Source organism: Rhinoderma darwinii, chromosome 7 (genome assembly GCF_050947455.1).
Source record: "Rhinoderma darwinii isolate aRhiDar2 chromosome 7, aRhiDar2.hap1, whole genome shotgun sequence".
NCBI lineage: Eukaryota > Metazoa > Chordata > Amphibia > Anura > Rhinodermatidae > Rhinoderma > Rhinoderma darwinii.
This window is the reverse complement of record NC_134693.1, coordinates 36,524,810-36,543,746: the sequence shown is the minus strand read 5'-3', so window position 1 is coordinate 36,543,746 and position 18,937 is coordinate 36,524,810. Positions and strand designations below refer to the sequence as shown.

Below are 18,937 nucleotides of genomic sequence, written 5' to 3'. Positions count from 1 at the left end.
TGCAAGTATGATTTTTGGGTAAGAGATACATAGAAGTACAAGAAACTATTTCTAACCTCTGGCTTTTCAGGTGTTGTAAAACTAGAAGTCCCAGCATGCTTTCACGATCACAGGCTAGAAAACCACAGGTTGGTGACCACTGTAGTAGAAGGTCCAAAATGTAACAGCCGGCTTGGTGGACATTTTTAGTTTCAGCCAAGATTGTTACTCTGCTTTCCACCAATAACCACTTATGGCAAGGTGGACATTTTTTTCCAAGCTGGGGTTAAATGAACTCCAGTTTTGCTGGACTGAAACATATTCTGACCGTGACAAGTTTATTTTTTCCATGAACATTTAATGTATTTTTAGAAACATTAGAATTTTACTTTCACACATTCTCATCCATACTAGATTTCAGGGGAGTACATGGCGGTGAAGGGACCTCATTGAAAATATTAAAAAGGGCACCGTTTCTGGTGCTTGATAACATTACCACAACTCACCACCTGGGACAGGGGAACTTGGTGCTTGTTTGCCCCATCTACTTTCCGTGATCCTTAGGTTAATTCCCTAAACCACAAACATGTTTTCTAATGTTTTAGACCTTCATAGGGGGGATTCCCATTAAATTAAAGGTTGACCCATGTCTCTCCAGGGACCCCATAGCAGCTACATGTGCTGCCTCAATAGTACTTATGTCCTTGCTAGATTTCAGTGTGTGTTTAGGTGATGTGATTGTGCATGTAGAATGACGGTTTCTTAAATTCTGTGTCTCATTTATTGCAGTGAATTATGATATGTGTTTGGTGGTAAACAGCAGTAGCAGCAGCTGTGAAAATCCTGTAATACTTGATAGACATTGAAGAACAGATTGATTGTATTTGTCTGTGGTAGACCAGAGGTATCTTGTTAAACCTGAATTGTGCATCATATCTGTGCAGCAACAGAGATCCACTGCGTTGATTCTCTTAAATGTAGTTGTCACTATTCAGCACACTTCTATATGGTCAAAAATTCTCAATCGAGAGCCATACATGATGTAAATGATGAATCTATAATGCATGCAAACTAAGATGGTTTTTCACATCTTCTGATTGGCATTAACACTTGGCAGATTGTTTCATCTGGACACACTGCGGTGTGGAGCACTATTGCACAATAGGATGATATATCCTTGCTCATTAAAATACATTTGTGACATATAGATCAGCAGGTAATGTGCATGGCTCCTACAGTACATATATATTTCTCTCATTAAAATTGGCATTCGTGATTAGCATGATGCAGCTAAGTGGGGGTTGCTCAGAGTCTGCTGGGAAACTGAAGCACTAATGCTGGAAGAGGAGTGTATTTAGGATTTTTCTTGGAGGCGGCACAGGTAAGATTATGCACCTCATTATAAATCATGTAATACTGTACAAATAAATAATTCAACTTTTTATTAGACGAATAACGTGCCCATACAACAACAGCCAGAGTGCTCCTGGTGACAGCACCTTCAGTATACCACCATTAACAGCAACCATCATAGCAAGAAGTGTGCCTAATAAATCATGCACATTTTACACAATAGTGCTAAGAATCCTCTTATAAATAATAGTGCCAATAGGGTCCCCCGTATAAACCGCGCCAGCTAAATTCTACTCACATGTAATAGTGCCAGGAGAGTGTAGTGGTATAATCTTTGGATGGTCTAGGGCAGTAAGTAAAGGGTTTAACTAGTACATCCCTGGTGGTCTAGGGTCCTAAAGGGGTTAGTGTCAATGTCACTTCGTTTTATTCATTTAAATAGGTCAATAATTAAGTGCTAATTTTTTATTTATTTTTTTATATTTCTTCATAGGTTTCAAAGCTCTCTCTTCAAATCCCCTTTTTTCCTTCACACAGGCAGTTTTTAAGGGTGTTTCCCAGAATCATAAATTATCATCTATACACAGGATAGATGATACATTTTTTTTATTACTGGGAGCCCCTCCGCTGGAACCCCCACCGATCCTGACACAGGGGATCTGAGAGCCCCCAGATAGTTTTCACTGCACCCACTGCAGTGAGGAGAAGCTTGAATGAAGTGGTGGTCGAGCATGCACCTGCCACGCCGTTCAATATCTATTAGAATGGCGGAAACAGCCGAGCGCTGTACTTGGCTGTTTCCATCATTCCCATAGACTTTAAATGAAGCAGCAGTGCACATTCTCAACTGCCACTTCATTAAATATTCTACTCACTGCGGCCGAGCAGTGAGGAGGAACAGTGGGTTTGGGATCCCTGTTCTCACGATCAGTAGGGGTCCCAGCAGTGGCCCCCATTGATAAAACAAATTATCACCTATCCTGTGGATAGGTCATACCGTAAGTAATGATTTTGGGAAAACACAGAAAAAAAAATAATTGTATGTTGGTAGTTACCTGGAGTTAGATAAAAAAAAAATTGCACTATGTTTCAGTCTGCAATCTTCATACCTTCATTTATTTTTAGGAAACCGGTAAAACACTTTTAATTAAGAATATTTAGAAAGTTGCTTAATTTTGCATTTAGGAAGCAAATGAACTATAAAAAAAATTGCAGCGCAAATGTGTCCATAGCAATTAAATGATACAATTCTGGCTGTGCGCAGCCACCACTAGAGGGAGCTCACTGCATATACATTTATAAATCACCTATTGAAGTCAGTGTTTAACCCCGTAAACTTTCCCAACCCCCTTGCATACACTCCTGGCTGGAAGACACCTTTTGTGTTAATGGCCTATATAACCCTTCAACATACTTAAAAACTGTCAATACATGAACTTAGAAAGAAAACTTTATGAATGTAAACCTGTCCTTTTAAAATGTAGTAAAGAAATAGTAAATACAGTTTGTATATATTTGAGATGAAGACTTTACTGAACAGAAGTACAACATAAACATTAAATCTGTTCTGGTCTTTACAAAAAGCTAAAATTGGATAGGAAATCACGCATTCTCTGAATCAAATACAATATGAGGTACTAAGCTTTAGGCTACGTTTTTGACCACAGGGTTTCTAAGCTTTTATTGAACAACAAATACTTACAACTTAAAGCAAAATGTCACTTTTGGGAGATTTCCTTTTATGTACTGTATGTTCAAAAATCCCATTGTCGCATCCTACCAAAGATTCTACTGAGTAGAATTGCATTGAACGCTATAGATTAGTTGACAGGAGCAGAGTTCAATGGTGTTCATGCACACTGTATTTACAAAGGGTATGGTAACACAGTAGCTTGCTAGGATGGTTGCTCTGTGAGTTTTTTTTATACTTTTAGAAAGAAAAATCCCAAAGGAAGAACTTTTGAACTTTTTTGTTCTAAAGATTAAAACATTTCTGAGAACAGGCACAAAATAAGAAAACCGAGGTGACAAACAAATGAAACAATAGATATCCTCTGCAGAAGCTTCTGGTTAACAAATTAGATTAGTTTGAAACTTTAATAAATTATATTTATTCTACCTTTGTGTCTAAATAAGCTTCTTTTACCTTTTTAAAAAAATTGTGCGTTGAAGGAGGCTGGACCCATGATTTGAGATGGGTGACATTTAAAGGGAACCTGTCACCAGCATTTCACCTATTAAACCAGCAATACCTGGTGGTAGTGGGTGAAAAATCATTTCTATATAACCTATAATTATCTTCTTAGTCGGCCCTGTAGCTTTAGTATTCCGCTTTTTAGTGTTCCCACACCGTATGCTAATGAGCATAAAAGAGTCAAATCTTCATTTGAAAAGAGTCAGATCTTCGTTTGAAAAGTCAGATCTTCAGTCCTCAAGCCTTTCCGAGTTTACCCCGCCTCCTTACTTTTGATTGACAGCTCCTCGCCTTGCCCCAGCACACAAAATCCTGAGCTTGCGAATTGATGTCCTATTCTGGTATGTTCGTACAACGGGACACCGAATTATTACGATAAAAGGCGCAGGAGGAGGAGTTTAGGAGAGGGGATAACGCCAATGAACTTTTGATAGCAGCAGCCAGTGAGGGATAAATAAAGTTAAATAGGTGAAATGCTGGTGACAGGTTCCCTTTAAGCCTTCTTCTGATTCTCTCTCTGTTCCAAGACTGGCATCACTGCTGGTGCTGTGTTACACTATATCTCCTCTAAGCACTGACATTCTTGGAGCAAATGCAAGAGCTACTGTATGAATAGGAAGGGGCTTTTCTCTATTGGACTTTCTATGGCCGCTGTTCTCCTCTGTGTAGTCCCTATGTAGCTTCAGTTGTTTTCTCTTTTTCTACTTAAAGGGGTTATCCAGTTCTAAGAAATTGATGGCCTATCCTCAGGATAGGTCGTCAATATCTCATCGGTTGAGGTCCGACTTCCGGCACCCTCGCCGATCAGCAGTTTTAAAGGGGCTACAGTGCTCGTAGCGGCAGTTCACAGTATTAAAGCCTTCTCCCTTTCACTTCAATGGAAAAGGCTGTAATACTGCGAACCGCCGCTACAAGTGTGTCAGCGATTCACAGTGTGCGCAGTAAAGTAAATGAAGAGGAGGCAGCGCCCGTATGAGCGCTGCGGCCCCTTAAAAACAGCTGATTGGCGGGGGTGCTGGGAGTCGGACCCCGACGAGTCAGATATTAATGGCCTATCCTTAGTATAGGCCATCAATTTCTCAGTACTGGACAACCCCTTAGATAAATCCTTTGTGTATCATAGGTATCCATTGTCAATATATAGAACAGTAGTTCCAAACTGGGGTGCAGGGTGCTGCGACACTCCGCTCACTGACGCTTACTTCTTCAATCGATGCTTGTGGCAGACGTGACGCACGCATATCTGCTACAAGTACCGCCCACCAATTCCTGCCAGAAGAGCCTGACTGAGAGAGGAGCAATTAATGCTGCCGTCTGGGCAGCGTAAGTATTCATTCCTTCTCCAGCAGTAAGAACACTTTTTTGTCGTTGCAATCACATCTCTATGATGTGATTGTAGCGGCGTTACACTGTGCTTACTGCTGGAGAAGGAATTCACTTCTGTCTGTGATGGTCACTTTACTGGGTGGGGCTGACGGTCAATTTACTGTGAGTGGGGGGCTGATCGTCATTTTACAGTGACTGGGTGGGGGCTGATGGTCATTTTGCTGTGAGTGGGGGGCTGATGGTCATTTTACTGTGAGTGGGGGCTGATGGTTTTCGAGTGGTTTCCGCCTCTGACCTTCCATTAAAATCAATAAGAGGCAGAAAATACCTGCGGCGCTCGTTCACAGTTTTTTTCTGCCTTCAGTTTTTGCATTAGCTTCAATGACTTAATAAAAAGTCCTTCAGGAATTTTGAGGCAGATTTTGAATTGACTTCGTTGTTTAACGCAGATTCTTTGCTGCCTTACAAAAATGCAGTGTGAACATACCCGAAGCGTGTAGTGGTTGTTTTTAGCTATTTTTGTAAACCATTTTGGTCGGATTGCCCTGAGGAATGTTTTTTTTTTTTTCAGGGGCCTTAAAAGGTTGGGAAACTCTGAAGTAGACATTCATGTTGAGCTAAAGTTGCTCTGGTGAACCAGAATAAATTATTATGAGGATCAACCCTCCATTTAAACAGAACTAGTACATTTCTTTTAATTGCTTCATAAACTTTATCACTGCATATGCAGAACATATCCATGAGCTAAGGCTATATAGAAAATAGACCCTAGTTGCAAGTGGCTGCCTCCAAAGTCCGCTATATATATATAGTTATCTTCTGCTGGATCTTTTAAGCCCATTATTGTGTCAAAGTCTTTACCAGAAAATCCTACAATGAGCACTCTACTGTTCTAGTACCACCTCAAAGAAAGAAATAATGCTTCAGTCGGAACCTGTTTTCACAAGCTAACAGCTATATTACTGAATTAGCATTGACGTGAAATAAGGACACCAATTACACAACACCGTAAACCATGTGGAGATCAATTGCTGAAACTGCAGCCGCCTGGTGGGAAGGTTATTCATCAGTAATTCTGAAATACCCTAGAAACGGGAACGGAAGGGTCAAAGCCAGAAACATCCAGGAACGCAGTATAGCAAGACTCCGACTCACAGATACTCAGGCTGGGTTCACACGACCTATTTTCAGACGTAAACGAGGCGTATTATGCCTCGTTTTACGTCTGAAAATAGGGCTACAATACGTCGGCAAACATCTGCCCATTCATTTGAATGGGTTTGCCGACGTATTGTGCAGACGACCTGTAATTTACGCGTCGTCGTTTGACAGCTGTCAAACGACGACGCGTAAATTGACTGCCTCGGCAAAGAAGTGCAGGGCACTTCTTTGCAACGTAATTTGAGCCGTTCTTCATTGAACTCAATGAAGAGCAGCTCAAGATATACGAGCGTCACAGACGCCTCGTATATTACGAGGAGGAGCATTTACGGCTGAAACGACACAGCTGTTTTCTTCTGAAAACAGGCTGTCATTTCAGCCGTAAAAGCCAGCTAGCGTGTGCACATACCCTCAAGCACTGAGTGTCAGGAAATTCAACGTTTTTAGCCTTTGCAATGTTGAGTGCCGATTGTCCTGGAAATATGACATGGTTGATCGAAACAAGCAGATTAGTAAAACGTATACTTTTTTTTAACGTGAGATTCTGTGGGGGACGGAAGGTCAATGGATGGCATCCGTCACAGCCATCCACTAAAAAGCAGTATACTCTAAATGTGTACTTTTATTTTAACATGGGAGTTTATGGGTGACCGATGACATATATATATATATCGGTGGAATCCATCGGAGGTAAACGTTTTTTCTTTACATGATTAACATCTTGTGCTGTACATCTCAGTATATTTAGGGTTTAGAAATCAGCTAAAGAAGGACACATCAGTGGGTCTTTCGATGCCCGATCATATGCATATCATACAATATGTATGTCTGTAAGAAGTCTTCTATTTTAATTGACAGACTAGATTCTATTACTTCATGCTCCGGCCCTCGTCTTCATTGATAGAATACTGGATATGTACTTCAGTTATGCAGATTTTAAATGCGTTGTGTTGTACAGTTAGAAGTGGATGCAATCAGAATATCTAAACACTTGTAGTATCTCTGGAAGGGCATGAAGTGCTTAAATACTTCACCGCTGCTTGAGTTGCAAATGTTTTAGAAAATGCCTGTGTTTTGTGCTAGAAAGGACAAAGCGATCCGCAAAATCTATTCCTATCAGTGCAGCTGAATTTATTTTCTGTATGGTAAAAGCCACACACAGACGACAGTTGTAATCCACCCTAGATTTGTATTTCTTAAAAGAATTTTAGAGAAGTGTAAAATGAGCCAAGGAAAAGCACCTGCTTTGGTATTTCACAATAGAATTTCTTGAAAGATTAATGTTCAGAGGCCAAGCTGTTAAGGTGATTTCTTGTGTTTAAGATGCATGCAGTACACTGAATCCTTTCCCCCTACTTATCAAAGACATGTCACATCATACCGAAGCTCAAGAGACTATATTTCTCATTTCATAGACCATGGAACAGCTTTCAGAAATTTGGTTGGCAGTTCTTTCCAAAGAATGTGTGATCAAAGAAAGATATTCAAAGCATTTTCTATAAAATATTGTTATATTCATTGCATAATATCTCACTTCATTGTTGCAATGTGTGGCCCTGATCAAATTTATTATGCTGAGAAATGTGTGATTCTCCGATCTTTTTACCTCTTGTGTGATTTCTTAAGAAGATCCTTCAAAAACATTCTTACAGGGATTTTTTTTTGTTGTATGACCATGTAAAACGACTTTTTTGCCACATACATAAAATACATTTTTTTTATTTTACTTTCTAGGAATACATTCATCTATTCTAAGACTTTTGTCTGGTGTAGAAAACTAATTTTAAAATACCTTTTTGGTGAATTCTGAGTTAGTAAAGAGGGGTCCCCCTTTCAGGAACCTCTTCTATTAGCCAGAACAGACATTCTCTACAAAGAGCATCTCTCACTCTGGAGGACCCAACACACACGATGCATTACTTGGACAACCCTTTGATTTCAATGGACTGTGTAATGCGTTCTGTCCCCTGTGGTGGCACTGTGGGGAAATTGAACACTTGATGTCAGATTCCCTCACAGACTACAGCTGTTCACTGGTGGTCGAAGCAGAAGAATTCCCTATGATAAGTTTATCTCGGGGGTAACCCACTAACAAAAGTGGGTTATACAAAGTGGGCAGTCCCTTTTAAGACTCTGAAAACATATGAAAGCCGTATACCCATTACATAAAACAAGTGCCCCCTGCGGGGGACAAAATGGTAAAGAGACCATGATAAAAATGAACACTTTATAATCTAGTCTGATTTGCTAGTTGGGACTTGATTATGTAAAAAATTTAACCAAATATTATCATGGAAATATTTCCACTCAAAGCTATAAAATGTGCCATATAATATTAAATCAGAAGTTAGGGCAGTAGCCAAGGCAACTTATATTTAGAGATATTGGATATTTTTAAAAAAAATTAGATGTACAGAAAGTGCAGCCATTTTGCTTGTCACTTTTGAATTGGCTTTTCAGCAACTGGTGGTAAACGTTTGTTTTTGATGGAACAGGCTGAGAAAGTGACAACATTGATCATAGTTTTCTGAGGAGCAAATTCAGGAGTAACAACTACTATAGCTGGCATGGTATAGCTGGCAATGCTGTCACTGAAATGGTGGCTACGACAGAAACAGAATAATGTTAATATCTTTAAGTCAAAGAAACATAATTACCTTTGGCTGTTGCTGAGACTTGATTTACAGCAATTTTTACTTTTCGGGTGAAAATCCTCTAAGTAGTACTCGGACACATATCCATTTTAGAATAGGTAATCTGAGAATATTTAAAGCTTAATAGTTGCATACATTGAATAATTAAAAATGACAATATGTCAGGGAGAATGGTGTAAGAAGAGCCAATGAGAGACACAGATGATAAATCTGGGATCATATTATTTCTTATGTTGCCTCACATATCGTTCCATGTCTTAGAGAAAGTCATGACTACTGAAGTGATAATGATAGGACATGTTTGCTTCTACAGTCTACAGATGGATTAAATCAGCCATCTCACTACAATAACAGACCCCAATGTAAACTGGTAATAAGTAACTTACACAATTGATTCCAGGTCTGACTGATCTATCGTAACTGAATTGTCCACTCCAGAATGTGTTCCAATTCCCAAGATTTTTTTCCTGGTAATTGGATGCAAAAGGATTTTAAAGTCACAATAAATATGGATATCCCAATGATTTCATATACTATCCTCACACTTTATAATTTAAATAAAACTTCATGAAGACTACTAACTTAAAGTTATTTGTTGGTAATATATCAACCATTACATAGTGTTTCACTCTTTTAGAATTAGCTGTAAAAGGGCAACATGGATGCTCAATGTTTAGCACTGTTGCCTTGGATTATATAAGCAATGGGAACTAAATAAAATAAAAGGGGTATTCCCAGAATATACATTTATCACATATCCACAAGTTTCTGATCGATGTGGGCAGCACCAATCACTAGAATGGGGGTCCAGAACCCCTCACTTCAAGACTGCAGTGAGGAGAACGTTAAATGGAGTGGGGGCTGAGCAGGTGCGGTGTCACTCAATTCAAAGTCTATGGGAATGATAGAGACAGTAACGTAGACATTGAATGGAGCGGCAGGGCACATGCTCGTCCTCCACTCCATACAAACTTCCTCACTGCGGGGGTGCAGTGAGTAGGAACGGTTGGTGCTCCGGACCCCTGTTCTAGTGATTCGAGGTCGTCCCAGCAATAAGACCCTTTTACCTATTCTGTGGGTAACAAATGTCGATTCTTGGAATACCTCTTTTTATATGGACTATATTTTACCAATGCAAACATCCAGCTCATATTTTGGCCAATAGAATTGTAGCTCAATCTTGCACATAAAATATTGCATAAGCCACCAGTAAAGAACATTGTACTTTATCAAACAGAACCTGTTCAAGAACTTTCCATGAAAATTGTGAAATGACAGTAATCCATGTTAATCATACATGTCTCTTTTTTTTTTTTTTTACAGAAATGTGAAAAACTGGAAAATAATTTTGAGGACATCAAACATACTACTCTTAGTGAACGAGGAGCTCTTCGAGAAGCCATGAGGTAAGTTCAGATCTCCATGGTAACAGTCATCCATGTGCTAATCCAAAAAGTCATTCTTCATTATTGGGGGAGCAAATGAGTTCATTGCCACCATTCAGCTATGTCCTCCAAGGTATTAATTTGTCACTGGATAGGCTTCCCTCGAGGTTAGTCTTTGGTTTATAACTGCATAAATAATAAGCCTCAGTGCGCACTAAAAACTAAATATTTAATTGGTAACTTGAAATGCTTAAGGTTCTTGTAAATTATATTTATTCTGAACCATGTATGAATAGCAATGCTGGTATTTCACAAGAAGCATAAACTGTAAGTCCGGTATTTAAAAAATGCTATAACAACCGCTCCAACAAAGTGTCGGTTTTGACCAGAGCAACCGATCAGATGACTTCTTTCATTTCTAACCCTGTCCTGATAAAAAGAAAGTTGGAATGTGATTGTATTGCGCTAACTAGTGGAGAGATGAAGAATCTTGAATACACTCATGGAAAATGTTATTAGCCATTTAATGACCAGGCCATTTTTTGTTTTTGTTTTATTTATTTTTTATCCTTCCTTGCCTTCTGAGAGCAATAACTTTTTTTATATTTCCATTGAAGTAGCTGTAGTTTTTAATGGCACCAACCCCTTCAGGACTGAGACTTTTTTGTTTTCTTATTTTAGTTTTTCACTCCCCACCTTCCAAGAGCCATAGCTTTTTTTAATTTCCTGTCATAAGAGTGGCGTGAGGGCTTATTTTTGGAGGATTTTGAGTTTCTATTGCTAGCATTTAAAGTACCATATAATGTTCTGAGAAAATGAGAAATTATTTGTGGGCTAAAATTGGAAAAAAAATGTGATTCCTCGATTAGTTTAATGGTATGTTCACACGCAGTAGCAAAATACGTCTGAAATTACGGAGCTGTTTTCACCTGAAAACAGCTCCTGATTTTCAGTCTTTTTTAACAATTCGCGTTTTTCGCAGCGTATTTTACGGATGTTATTGGAGCTGTTTTTCAATTAAGTCAATGAAAAACGGCTCCAAAAATGTCCCAAGAAGTGACAGCGACGCGTAAAATTACACCTCGTGGGAACAGAACATCGTAAAACCCATTGAAAGCAATTGGCAGATATTTGTAGGCGTATTAGAGCAGTTTTTTCAAGAGTAATTCAAAGTGTAAAACGCCCGAATTACGTCTGAAAATAGGCCATGTGAACATACCCTTTGGGTTTAGTTTTTATGGCTTTCACCGTGTGGTAAAAGCGACAACTTAACTTTATCCTGTGGCTCCCATCGTCACCCCCCCTGGTCTCGTTGTGCATATCCCTGGGGTGCTATGATGCTATGATGCCCTATGTAGTACATACACTCTTGGATTTATACTATTGGACAATAGTGCTTTTCTGACTTGCGGGTTTTACCACCATTACCCTTAGGCCTAATTCAGACTAACGTGTCCGTTTTGCACGCGTAAAAAACGTAGCGTTTTTCTTGCATTGCAGTTCCGTGTGACATCCGTGTACGGTGCGCGTCTGCGTTTTTTATGCGCGCATGTCATCCATATGTCACACGTTTTTTACGTCAGCCAAAAAACCTGAAGGAGGGGGTTTTCTTTTTCTCATTATTCCTTTAGCAATTGTTGCGTGAACCACGGACAGCACACAGATGTGCGTCCGTGTGCTGTCTGTGATTTTCATGCACCCATTGATTTTAATGGGTTCGTGATGCACAAAAAAACGCAAGTATAGGACATGCAGTGAGTTTCACGCAGCGGACACACGCTGCGTGAAAAACACTCATATTGGGTTTGTGGACCCACTGGGCCATACCGCCACGGCGGTATGGCAGCTGGCCAACAGGGTGCAGGTCACAGTTCACAGTTCGTATAAGGTACCTGTGGCAGCTCGGAAAGTAGCAAGGCAGGCTCGGCTGGGACTTGGTCAGCGGGTAGACGTCAGGCGTGGAGCAGCAGGACAGGCGTAGGTACAGCACAGCACGACTACTGCACAGCATGGCACTAGAACAGGATAGCATGGGATACAGGATACGGGATACAGGAACAGGGAACACTGAAAGGGGAAAACACTAGGAGACCATTTGCTAGACAAATTAGGATATGACAAGCAACGCTCAGGCATCAAAGCAAGTGGCTGGGCCCCTCTTATAGTCCAGGGCACTCATGGGCTGATTAAAACATTAAAGTCCGGTGCGCATGCTGCCCCTTTTAAGAGCGGGCACGAGCATGCACGCGCACCCTACGGGACCAGGCCGAGGTGAGTGGAAGTGGCTGCGACCGTCAGGGGGAGAGTAAACCTGATGGACCGCAGTCACGGACATCACAAACACAATGTCTGAATGGCACCATTGAATTGCATAGGTCCGTGTGACGTCCTTTGTTTTAACGCACGTAACACGGACGTGAAATACGCACGTGTGAATAAGGCCTTAAAGGGAACTTGTCACCAGCATTTCACCTATTAATACCTGGTGGAAGTGGGTGAAATTTTTTTTTTATGTAACCTATAATTATCTTCTAAGTAGCTCTGTAACTTTATTATTCCATTTTTTACTGTTCCCACACCATATGCTAATGAGCAGAATAGAGTCAAATCTTCGTTTGAAAAGTTATATCTTCATTCCTCAAGCCTTTCGGACAACCCCACCTCCTCCCCCCCAGCACACCCCAAAATCACTAGCTTGCGCATCGATGTTCTCTTCTGATGTGTGCGCACAAAGGACACCGGATTAATACCATAAAAGGCGGGAAAATGTTTGCCGACCGTTATTTACGGTCGGAGGAGGAGTTTAGGAGAGAGGGTAATGGCAATGAACTTTTGACAGCAACGTCCAGTGAGGGGTTAGTAGAGTTCAATAAGTGAAATGCTGGTGACAGGTTCCCATTAACTGTGATTTTGTATGGAGGTTGAGGAGTGTATTTTTCCACCCAGTCTTCTATATTGTTGAATACACTTATATGCTATGATATTCTGATTTGGCATTTGTCCATTTAGCCTGTCACTGCCTGGCACCCATCTTTCACACTGTGGTAACCATCTCTGAATTTTAATATTTTCATGTTTTTGTAATCAATAAATGTATATCTTTTATATTGCATTGGTGTTTCATAGACTCCATTTCTTTAGGTTGTTATTTTTATTAGCGAGTTTTCACCATTCTACCATGTGTACATTGGGGTTACATGCCCTCCCCCATATATTATGTATGTTATATAGATTATATAATCTCTATGATGTAGATGGGGACTTTGGTTTTTCTGTATTGGTATAGCGTTTTTATTAAAGGTGCTGTACAGGATTAGAAAAACATGGCTACTTTTCTCCAGATACAGAATCACACCCGTCCTCAGGTTACTTGTGATATTGCAGCTCACCCCTATTTGCTTCAATAGAGTCAAGCTGTAATACCAAATACAACCAACAGATAGGTGTGGAACTCTTTCTGGAAGAAAAAAGCCATGTTTTCTAATCCTGTACAACTCCTTTAAAGTCCTGGAAAACCCCTTTAAGGCCCTGTTGACATCATATTTTTGTGCTACATTTAGAGTGTACTTTGGGAAAGCTCAGTCCCGATGTACACACTAAACGTGGCCATAGGCCTTTATTGTCAGACAGTATGGAAGTATACTGCAAAAAAAAGATATGGAATAGTAGACTACGCTATTCCATCCTACTGGTATACATTTTTTAACATAGGAGCCTATATAGTTGACATATGCCACTGTATGGCATACGTCACATGCATCCGTTTTACAAATACATCATGGGATTTTAAATACTCTTTCATGGGGTATACATTATAGTCTATGGAGAACAGATTTATTAAATGGATGCCTTATAGTGGTGTCCGTCACCCATAGGCTATAATGGCATCCAGTTAACGGTTACGTCATTAAAAAGTTTGCAATGTATTCGGTAAACGGATTGCATTTTAAACATCTGTCGCAGCCTCCGTTAAATGTAGGCAAAAAACATGGTGTCTAATTTTGACTAGCTGATTTGACATTAGCAACAGTAATAAATTCTAAACTAAAAACCTTTATAATCCATGTCTTTTGCATTCTAACCAAAAATAATAATTGAAAAATGGTTTTTAATAAATGTGCTGTACTAATTCATACATTTGACTGAACTGTCACTAACCACGCAGAAGTGACTACAGGTCATAGAGTAAATTATTAGGGAACACCGTGGTTAGCTGCAGCTGCTTTGCACCATCTACAGATGATCCAGCATATGAAGGGCAATAAATGTGTCCATGTTTTTGGTGCAAGCTTAATTATAATTGATTCAATAAACCTGTTCTGAAATATAATAAAGGATGGAGTAGTTACATTTGAAATTAAGAGTATTTTTAACTTCTAGATACATCTTGGCCAAAGGGTCTAATTTATTAGGCTGTAGTCGCTGCAGATTGCAGCCAGATCGTGAGAAAATTGCTTTTCAGATGAGCACATTTTCTAGCCTTTAAGCTCCAAGCTCTATAAAAAATAAACTGTAAATGAACAATAATAAAATATATTTTGCTCCATCAATTTTGCCACCGTATAATGTTAAAAATGAATGCAAAATAAAAGGAAGTATTAATAAAAAGGCCTTATATATTTCAATAGTACTCACTTTAAACCATAAAGAAAATCTAAAAAATTTTCAGGGACTCTCATTAAATTGGTAAAAACTAATAATTTTCTGCACTTAGCGCACAAGAGCTGCAGTGATTGCAATAAGTGAATACTTTAGAAAAAAATTAAACGTCAATGAGTTTTTTAGTAGGTCTCCATTTATAACTTTATGTGCTGCTTTTAGTTATAGGCTATGAACAGCTTTGAGGGCGTTTTTTTTTTTATAAATATGAATTCGTCAGTGGGATTAGTGTAATTTTATAATTGTAATTAGTCTTTATTAAAAAATTGTTTTACTTTTGGAGGTACAGCTGTTCTGTATTCTCTTTACTGAACAGCTGTATCACTCGCTTTACACTGAAGCTATCGGGTGCGTAGGACTGACGTATTCAGTGTGAAACGAACTATACAGCTGTTCTGTATAGAGAATACAGAACAGCTGTACCTCCAAAAGTAAAACAATTTTTTAATAAAGACTAATTATAAAGTTATGCTATGTACATATCTGCATCAGCGCTCCGTTCCGACAGAGCTTTCTGTCGGAACGGAGCCCTGACTGACACAAACAAACCAAAGGTTTCCGTTTCCATCACCATATATTTCAATGGTGACGGATCCGGTGCCAATGGTTTCAGTTTGTCTCCGTTGTGCAAGGGTTCCAACGTTTTGATGGGATGAATACCGTAGTAGACTACGCTCTTGATTCTGTCAAAACGACGGAACCCTTACACAACGGAGACAAACTGAAACAATTGGCACCGGATCCGTCACCATTGAAATCCGTCACATATGTCTTTTTTCAACCGTACGAACTATGTAACTTAGATTTGATCAGTATTAGGGTTATATTTTATGTAAGAGGCACACAGGAGTCACTGTCATCCAACTCGTCAGTCCAGCTTAATGATGAATTCGACTTACAGCGGCATTATGCAACTTCTATGTATAGTGGATACATAGAAGCTGCAGGGCTAAAACTAAATACAATTTTTAATAAATGTTTAAGAACACTAAACACATATATTAAATACATTTTAAAAAGCTACAACGGTTTACATAGACTTTAAAGGGGTTTTCCTTGTTAATAGAATAAAACAACAGAAAGTATCTGTATATGTGCAAATGCTCACCAGATGATAGCACCATAGCTCAAAAGTATTTTTTATTATGTTGTCTAGCTTTGCACAGCACTGTTGTCTCGCCAGAATGTGAAACACTATCCCTCAAAAGACAGAGGGTGAGGTGGGAGCAGGGAAACCCCTTTAAGTTAAAGTTTGCAAACGGGCCTTGGATCTGCGCAGCAGTATTTCAGCATTTGGATTCACTGTGTTTTCTGTTCTAACTTACTGAAGCTACTGGTCTTGTTGACTACTTCCAAATCCTGAGGAACAATACTTCATTATTTTAAAAAGTTATATATAGACTTGATTTTTATAGGCATTTACACTTTAATAAATCAAACTATTAGTGCTTTGACTTTCCACATGCTCTTCAAACTGATGGAGCATACAGAAGTTTTAATACTTTACCATATTTTGACAGCAGATATCTATACTGAATTGGTTTTACCAAGTTTACAAAGGCTTATGAGCTTATCCAAGCTTACGCAGGTTTTCATGTATAATATGCTAGATAACATAAATAATTTCACGATCATGTCAGCATTATAATTTTATTTTACGAGATAAAGTAAAATATGATTTTGTTTCCTTTTGAGAATATCACCAACTGTGGGGGGATCATGAAGGTTTAAAGAGATTTCCCTTCACCACACTGTTTTATAAGCTGCATTATAAATGGCAGCTAAATACCTCAGTCTAGCCCATGGGTACCTACCAAGGATAAAAAACAATATCCTATCTAAGCTTGGGACATTTTTAGTATATAGCTTTATATTTTAAAATTAAATCAGTGATTTATTAATTTGGTATAATAGCATAATTTACTATGTTATGATTTACGTGTTTGTTAAGTTGAGTTTTGAAATTGCAGGAACATTCAGTCTGTTTGTAATGATACAATACATTATTTGCTTTCTGTGTTCAGTCCAAACAGACATTACAGATAAACCTGAGATCAGCTTTTAGGGATCAAGTTTTACATTTAGGTTTATTAAGAATTTGTCCAGCTTAGACAGGTCAATTTGTTTTCATTTCTTTCCTTTTCAGTTTGTGTATAAGTACATAAAAACATTAATGATCGATAACTAAACCATAAGTGAGAGAGGCAAGGAAGAGCCGGTCAGCGATGTTATAAAATATAAATTTGTGTGGCGTCTAAATGTAACACTCATCTTTGCTTTTCAACCGAGTTGCATAACCATAGCTTCCAACCAATAGCCACACAGAAGACCAGCGTTTATAGTTACTAAACATGACGTCGTACAGTCACAGAAATTCAAGAATTCTGCCACATGTGAACATACCCTAACACATGGACCTGGAGGATAAATATAAAGTAAATATAAATGTTTGGACATTGTTGGAAGCTAAGACAAAACTCTCCGTACAGATGTGCCCTTCCTTACCTTTGTTTTTATCTCAACATATCATGACGTGTGGCGCGAGATGACTATTTTGAAAAGAAATGTGATATTCTGTCACGAGATGTCTATGTTATGTGTCCTATGTGTGGCCATCCACTGGTTGTGATGTGAATTACAAGTTATCAAGGGTTTTGCTAGCATGTTTTATGAGAAATTGGAGTCCTTAACCAAATTCAAGGTAAGGGTGGACACATCTGTAGTTGTAATTACACTGTAGTGATCCACCTGATTAGGGAAATTGGATTATCAATGCCACATTCCAATAGAAAAAAAATCTTCCAAACTTTACTTATCGATCATGTATGGTAGCAGATATGTTAAGCAATGAAGCACTTTCTATAGGATTTATCAGTTTTGTTTAGTTCACCATACTTTCTCAGTGCTTAATAAATCTAGACCTTTGTTCACTGTGGATTGATTTAATTTAGGGCCGGACTGTAGGGAGAGAAAAAGGGCAACTGCCCAAGAACCTCCTAGAGAGACACTAAAGGCAGCAACATATGGGACTATAAAAAGATTTAAAGCATACTTCCAAAAGTATAAAAGTATCACTGTCTGTCAGGAGATTATGCAGGTTTTATTACTAAGAGTCAGAGCGCCATTCTTTTTGTAAGCATGTTCAACATATCGCCTTTCTACCTGCTAACTAGAAAAAATCTGGTGGTCAAATAAGCATTTCTATTTCCATAGAGAGAGGACATTAAGTAGCTGCCAGATATATTTGAATTTATCAAACCCTTTTCAGCCCAACAGCCGATATGTCAGGTCAGCAAAATCTGACAACAATGATTTAGTGTTTGTGTCCAGCCAAAGTAAGCCATGCATTATATGTTACTGCTCCTGAGGACAAGGCCCCCACCAAATTTTTACCCAGGGGCTTCCACCAACCTTTATCCAACCCTGATATTTTTAAATTTACTGTATGTTTGATAGAAGTTTAAAAAAATTATTTTTAACTCAAAAGACACAAAGAGTTAACATCAAGGCACGATAGTAATGCTTTGTTGTGATTTTTCTCCTTTTCCATTTTTTTTAAGCAGAGATATAAACAAATATACCATCCTTTCACAAAGCTCAAGGTAAATAATTTGCAGAAAGTACATTCGAGAGCATAACACATTTACTATACCTTTTTGTAAAGTAGTTCAAGTAAACAAAGTGTGATCTCCGGTTAACTAGCTCATTGTAAGCTGAAACATAAAAGTTAGAGCTAGTTTAAAAGGGAGGATAGAAACTTGGGAATAAGAATGATGACTCATCACCAGCAAATACTGTAGCTAAAATTTATACATTCTTGATCTTTTGTAATTTGTATCTTTAAACCATAGCAATCACCATAAGGCCGGGTTCCTATGAAGCGTAAATGCTGCGGAATCTCCGCAACGGAGTTCTGTATGGAAATTCTGCAGCATTTACAGTAGCAGCAAAGAGTATGAAATGTAGAAAATCTGATGCCCAAGCTACGGAAAAAAAATGTAGCGCAAATGTTAATTGACCTGCGGTGCGGAATTTAAACCCACAGCATGTCGATTTATGCTGCGTTTTTGTTGCTTTTCTGTCTCGGGTTTTCCCCATTAAATTCAATGGGGATGCAAAACCCGCAACAGAAAGCCAAGTGCCTCGACTTTTGCGGTGAAATTGCAGTGATTCTGTTGAAAGATCGCAACTCAGGAAAAAAAAAAATCATACTTATCCAGAACGCT

The 18,937-nt window shown here is 38.8% G+C and overlaps 1 protein-coding gene across 3 annotated transcripts in view; it reads left to right on the top strand.

The window, feature by feature from the left end:
• The window catches only part of DPYD (dihydropyrimidine dehydrogenase), a 751,325-nt gene that overhangs the window by 92,614 nt on the left and 639,774 nt on the right, over window positions 1-18,937 (top strand). For all 3 annotated transcript variants that reach the window (XM_075833172.1, XM_075833173.1, XM_075833174.1), the window contains exon 3: window positions 9,991-10,073. In XM_075833172.1, coding sequence (XP_075689287.1) covers window positions 9,991-10,073 — 83 coding nt within the window. The remainder of the gene's footprint in view (window positions 1-9,990; window positions 10,074-18,937) is intronic.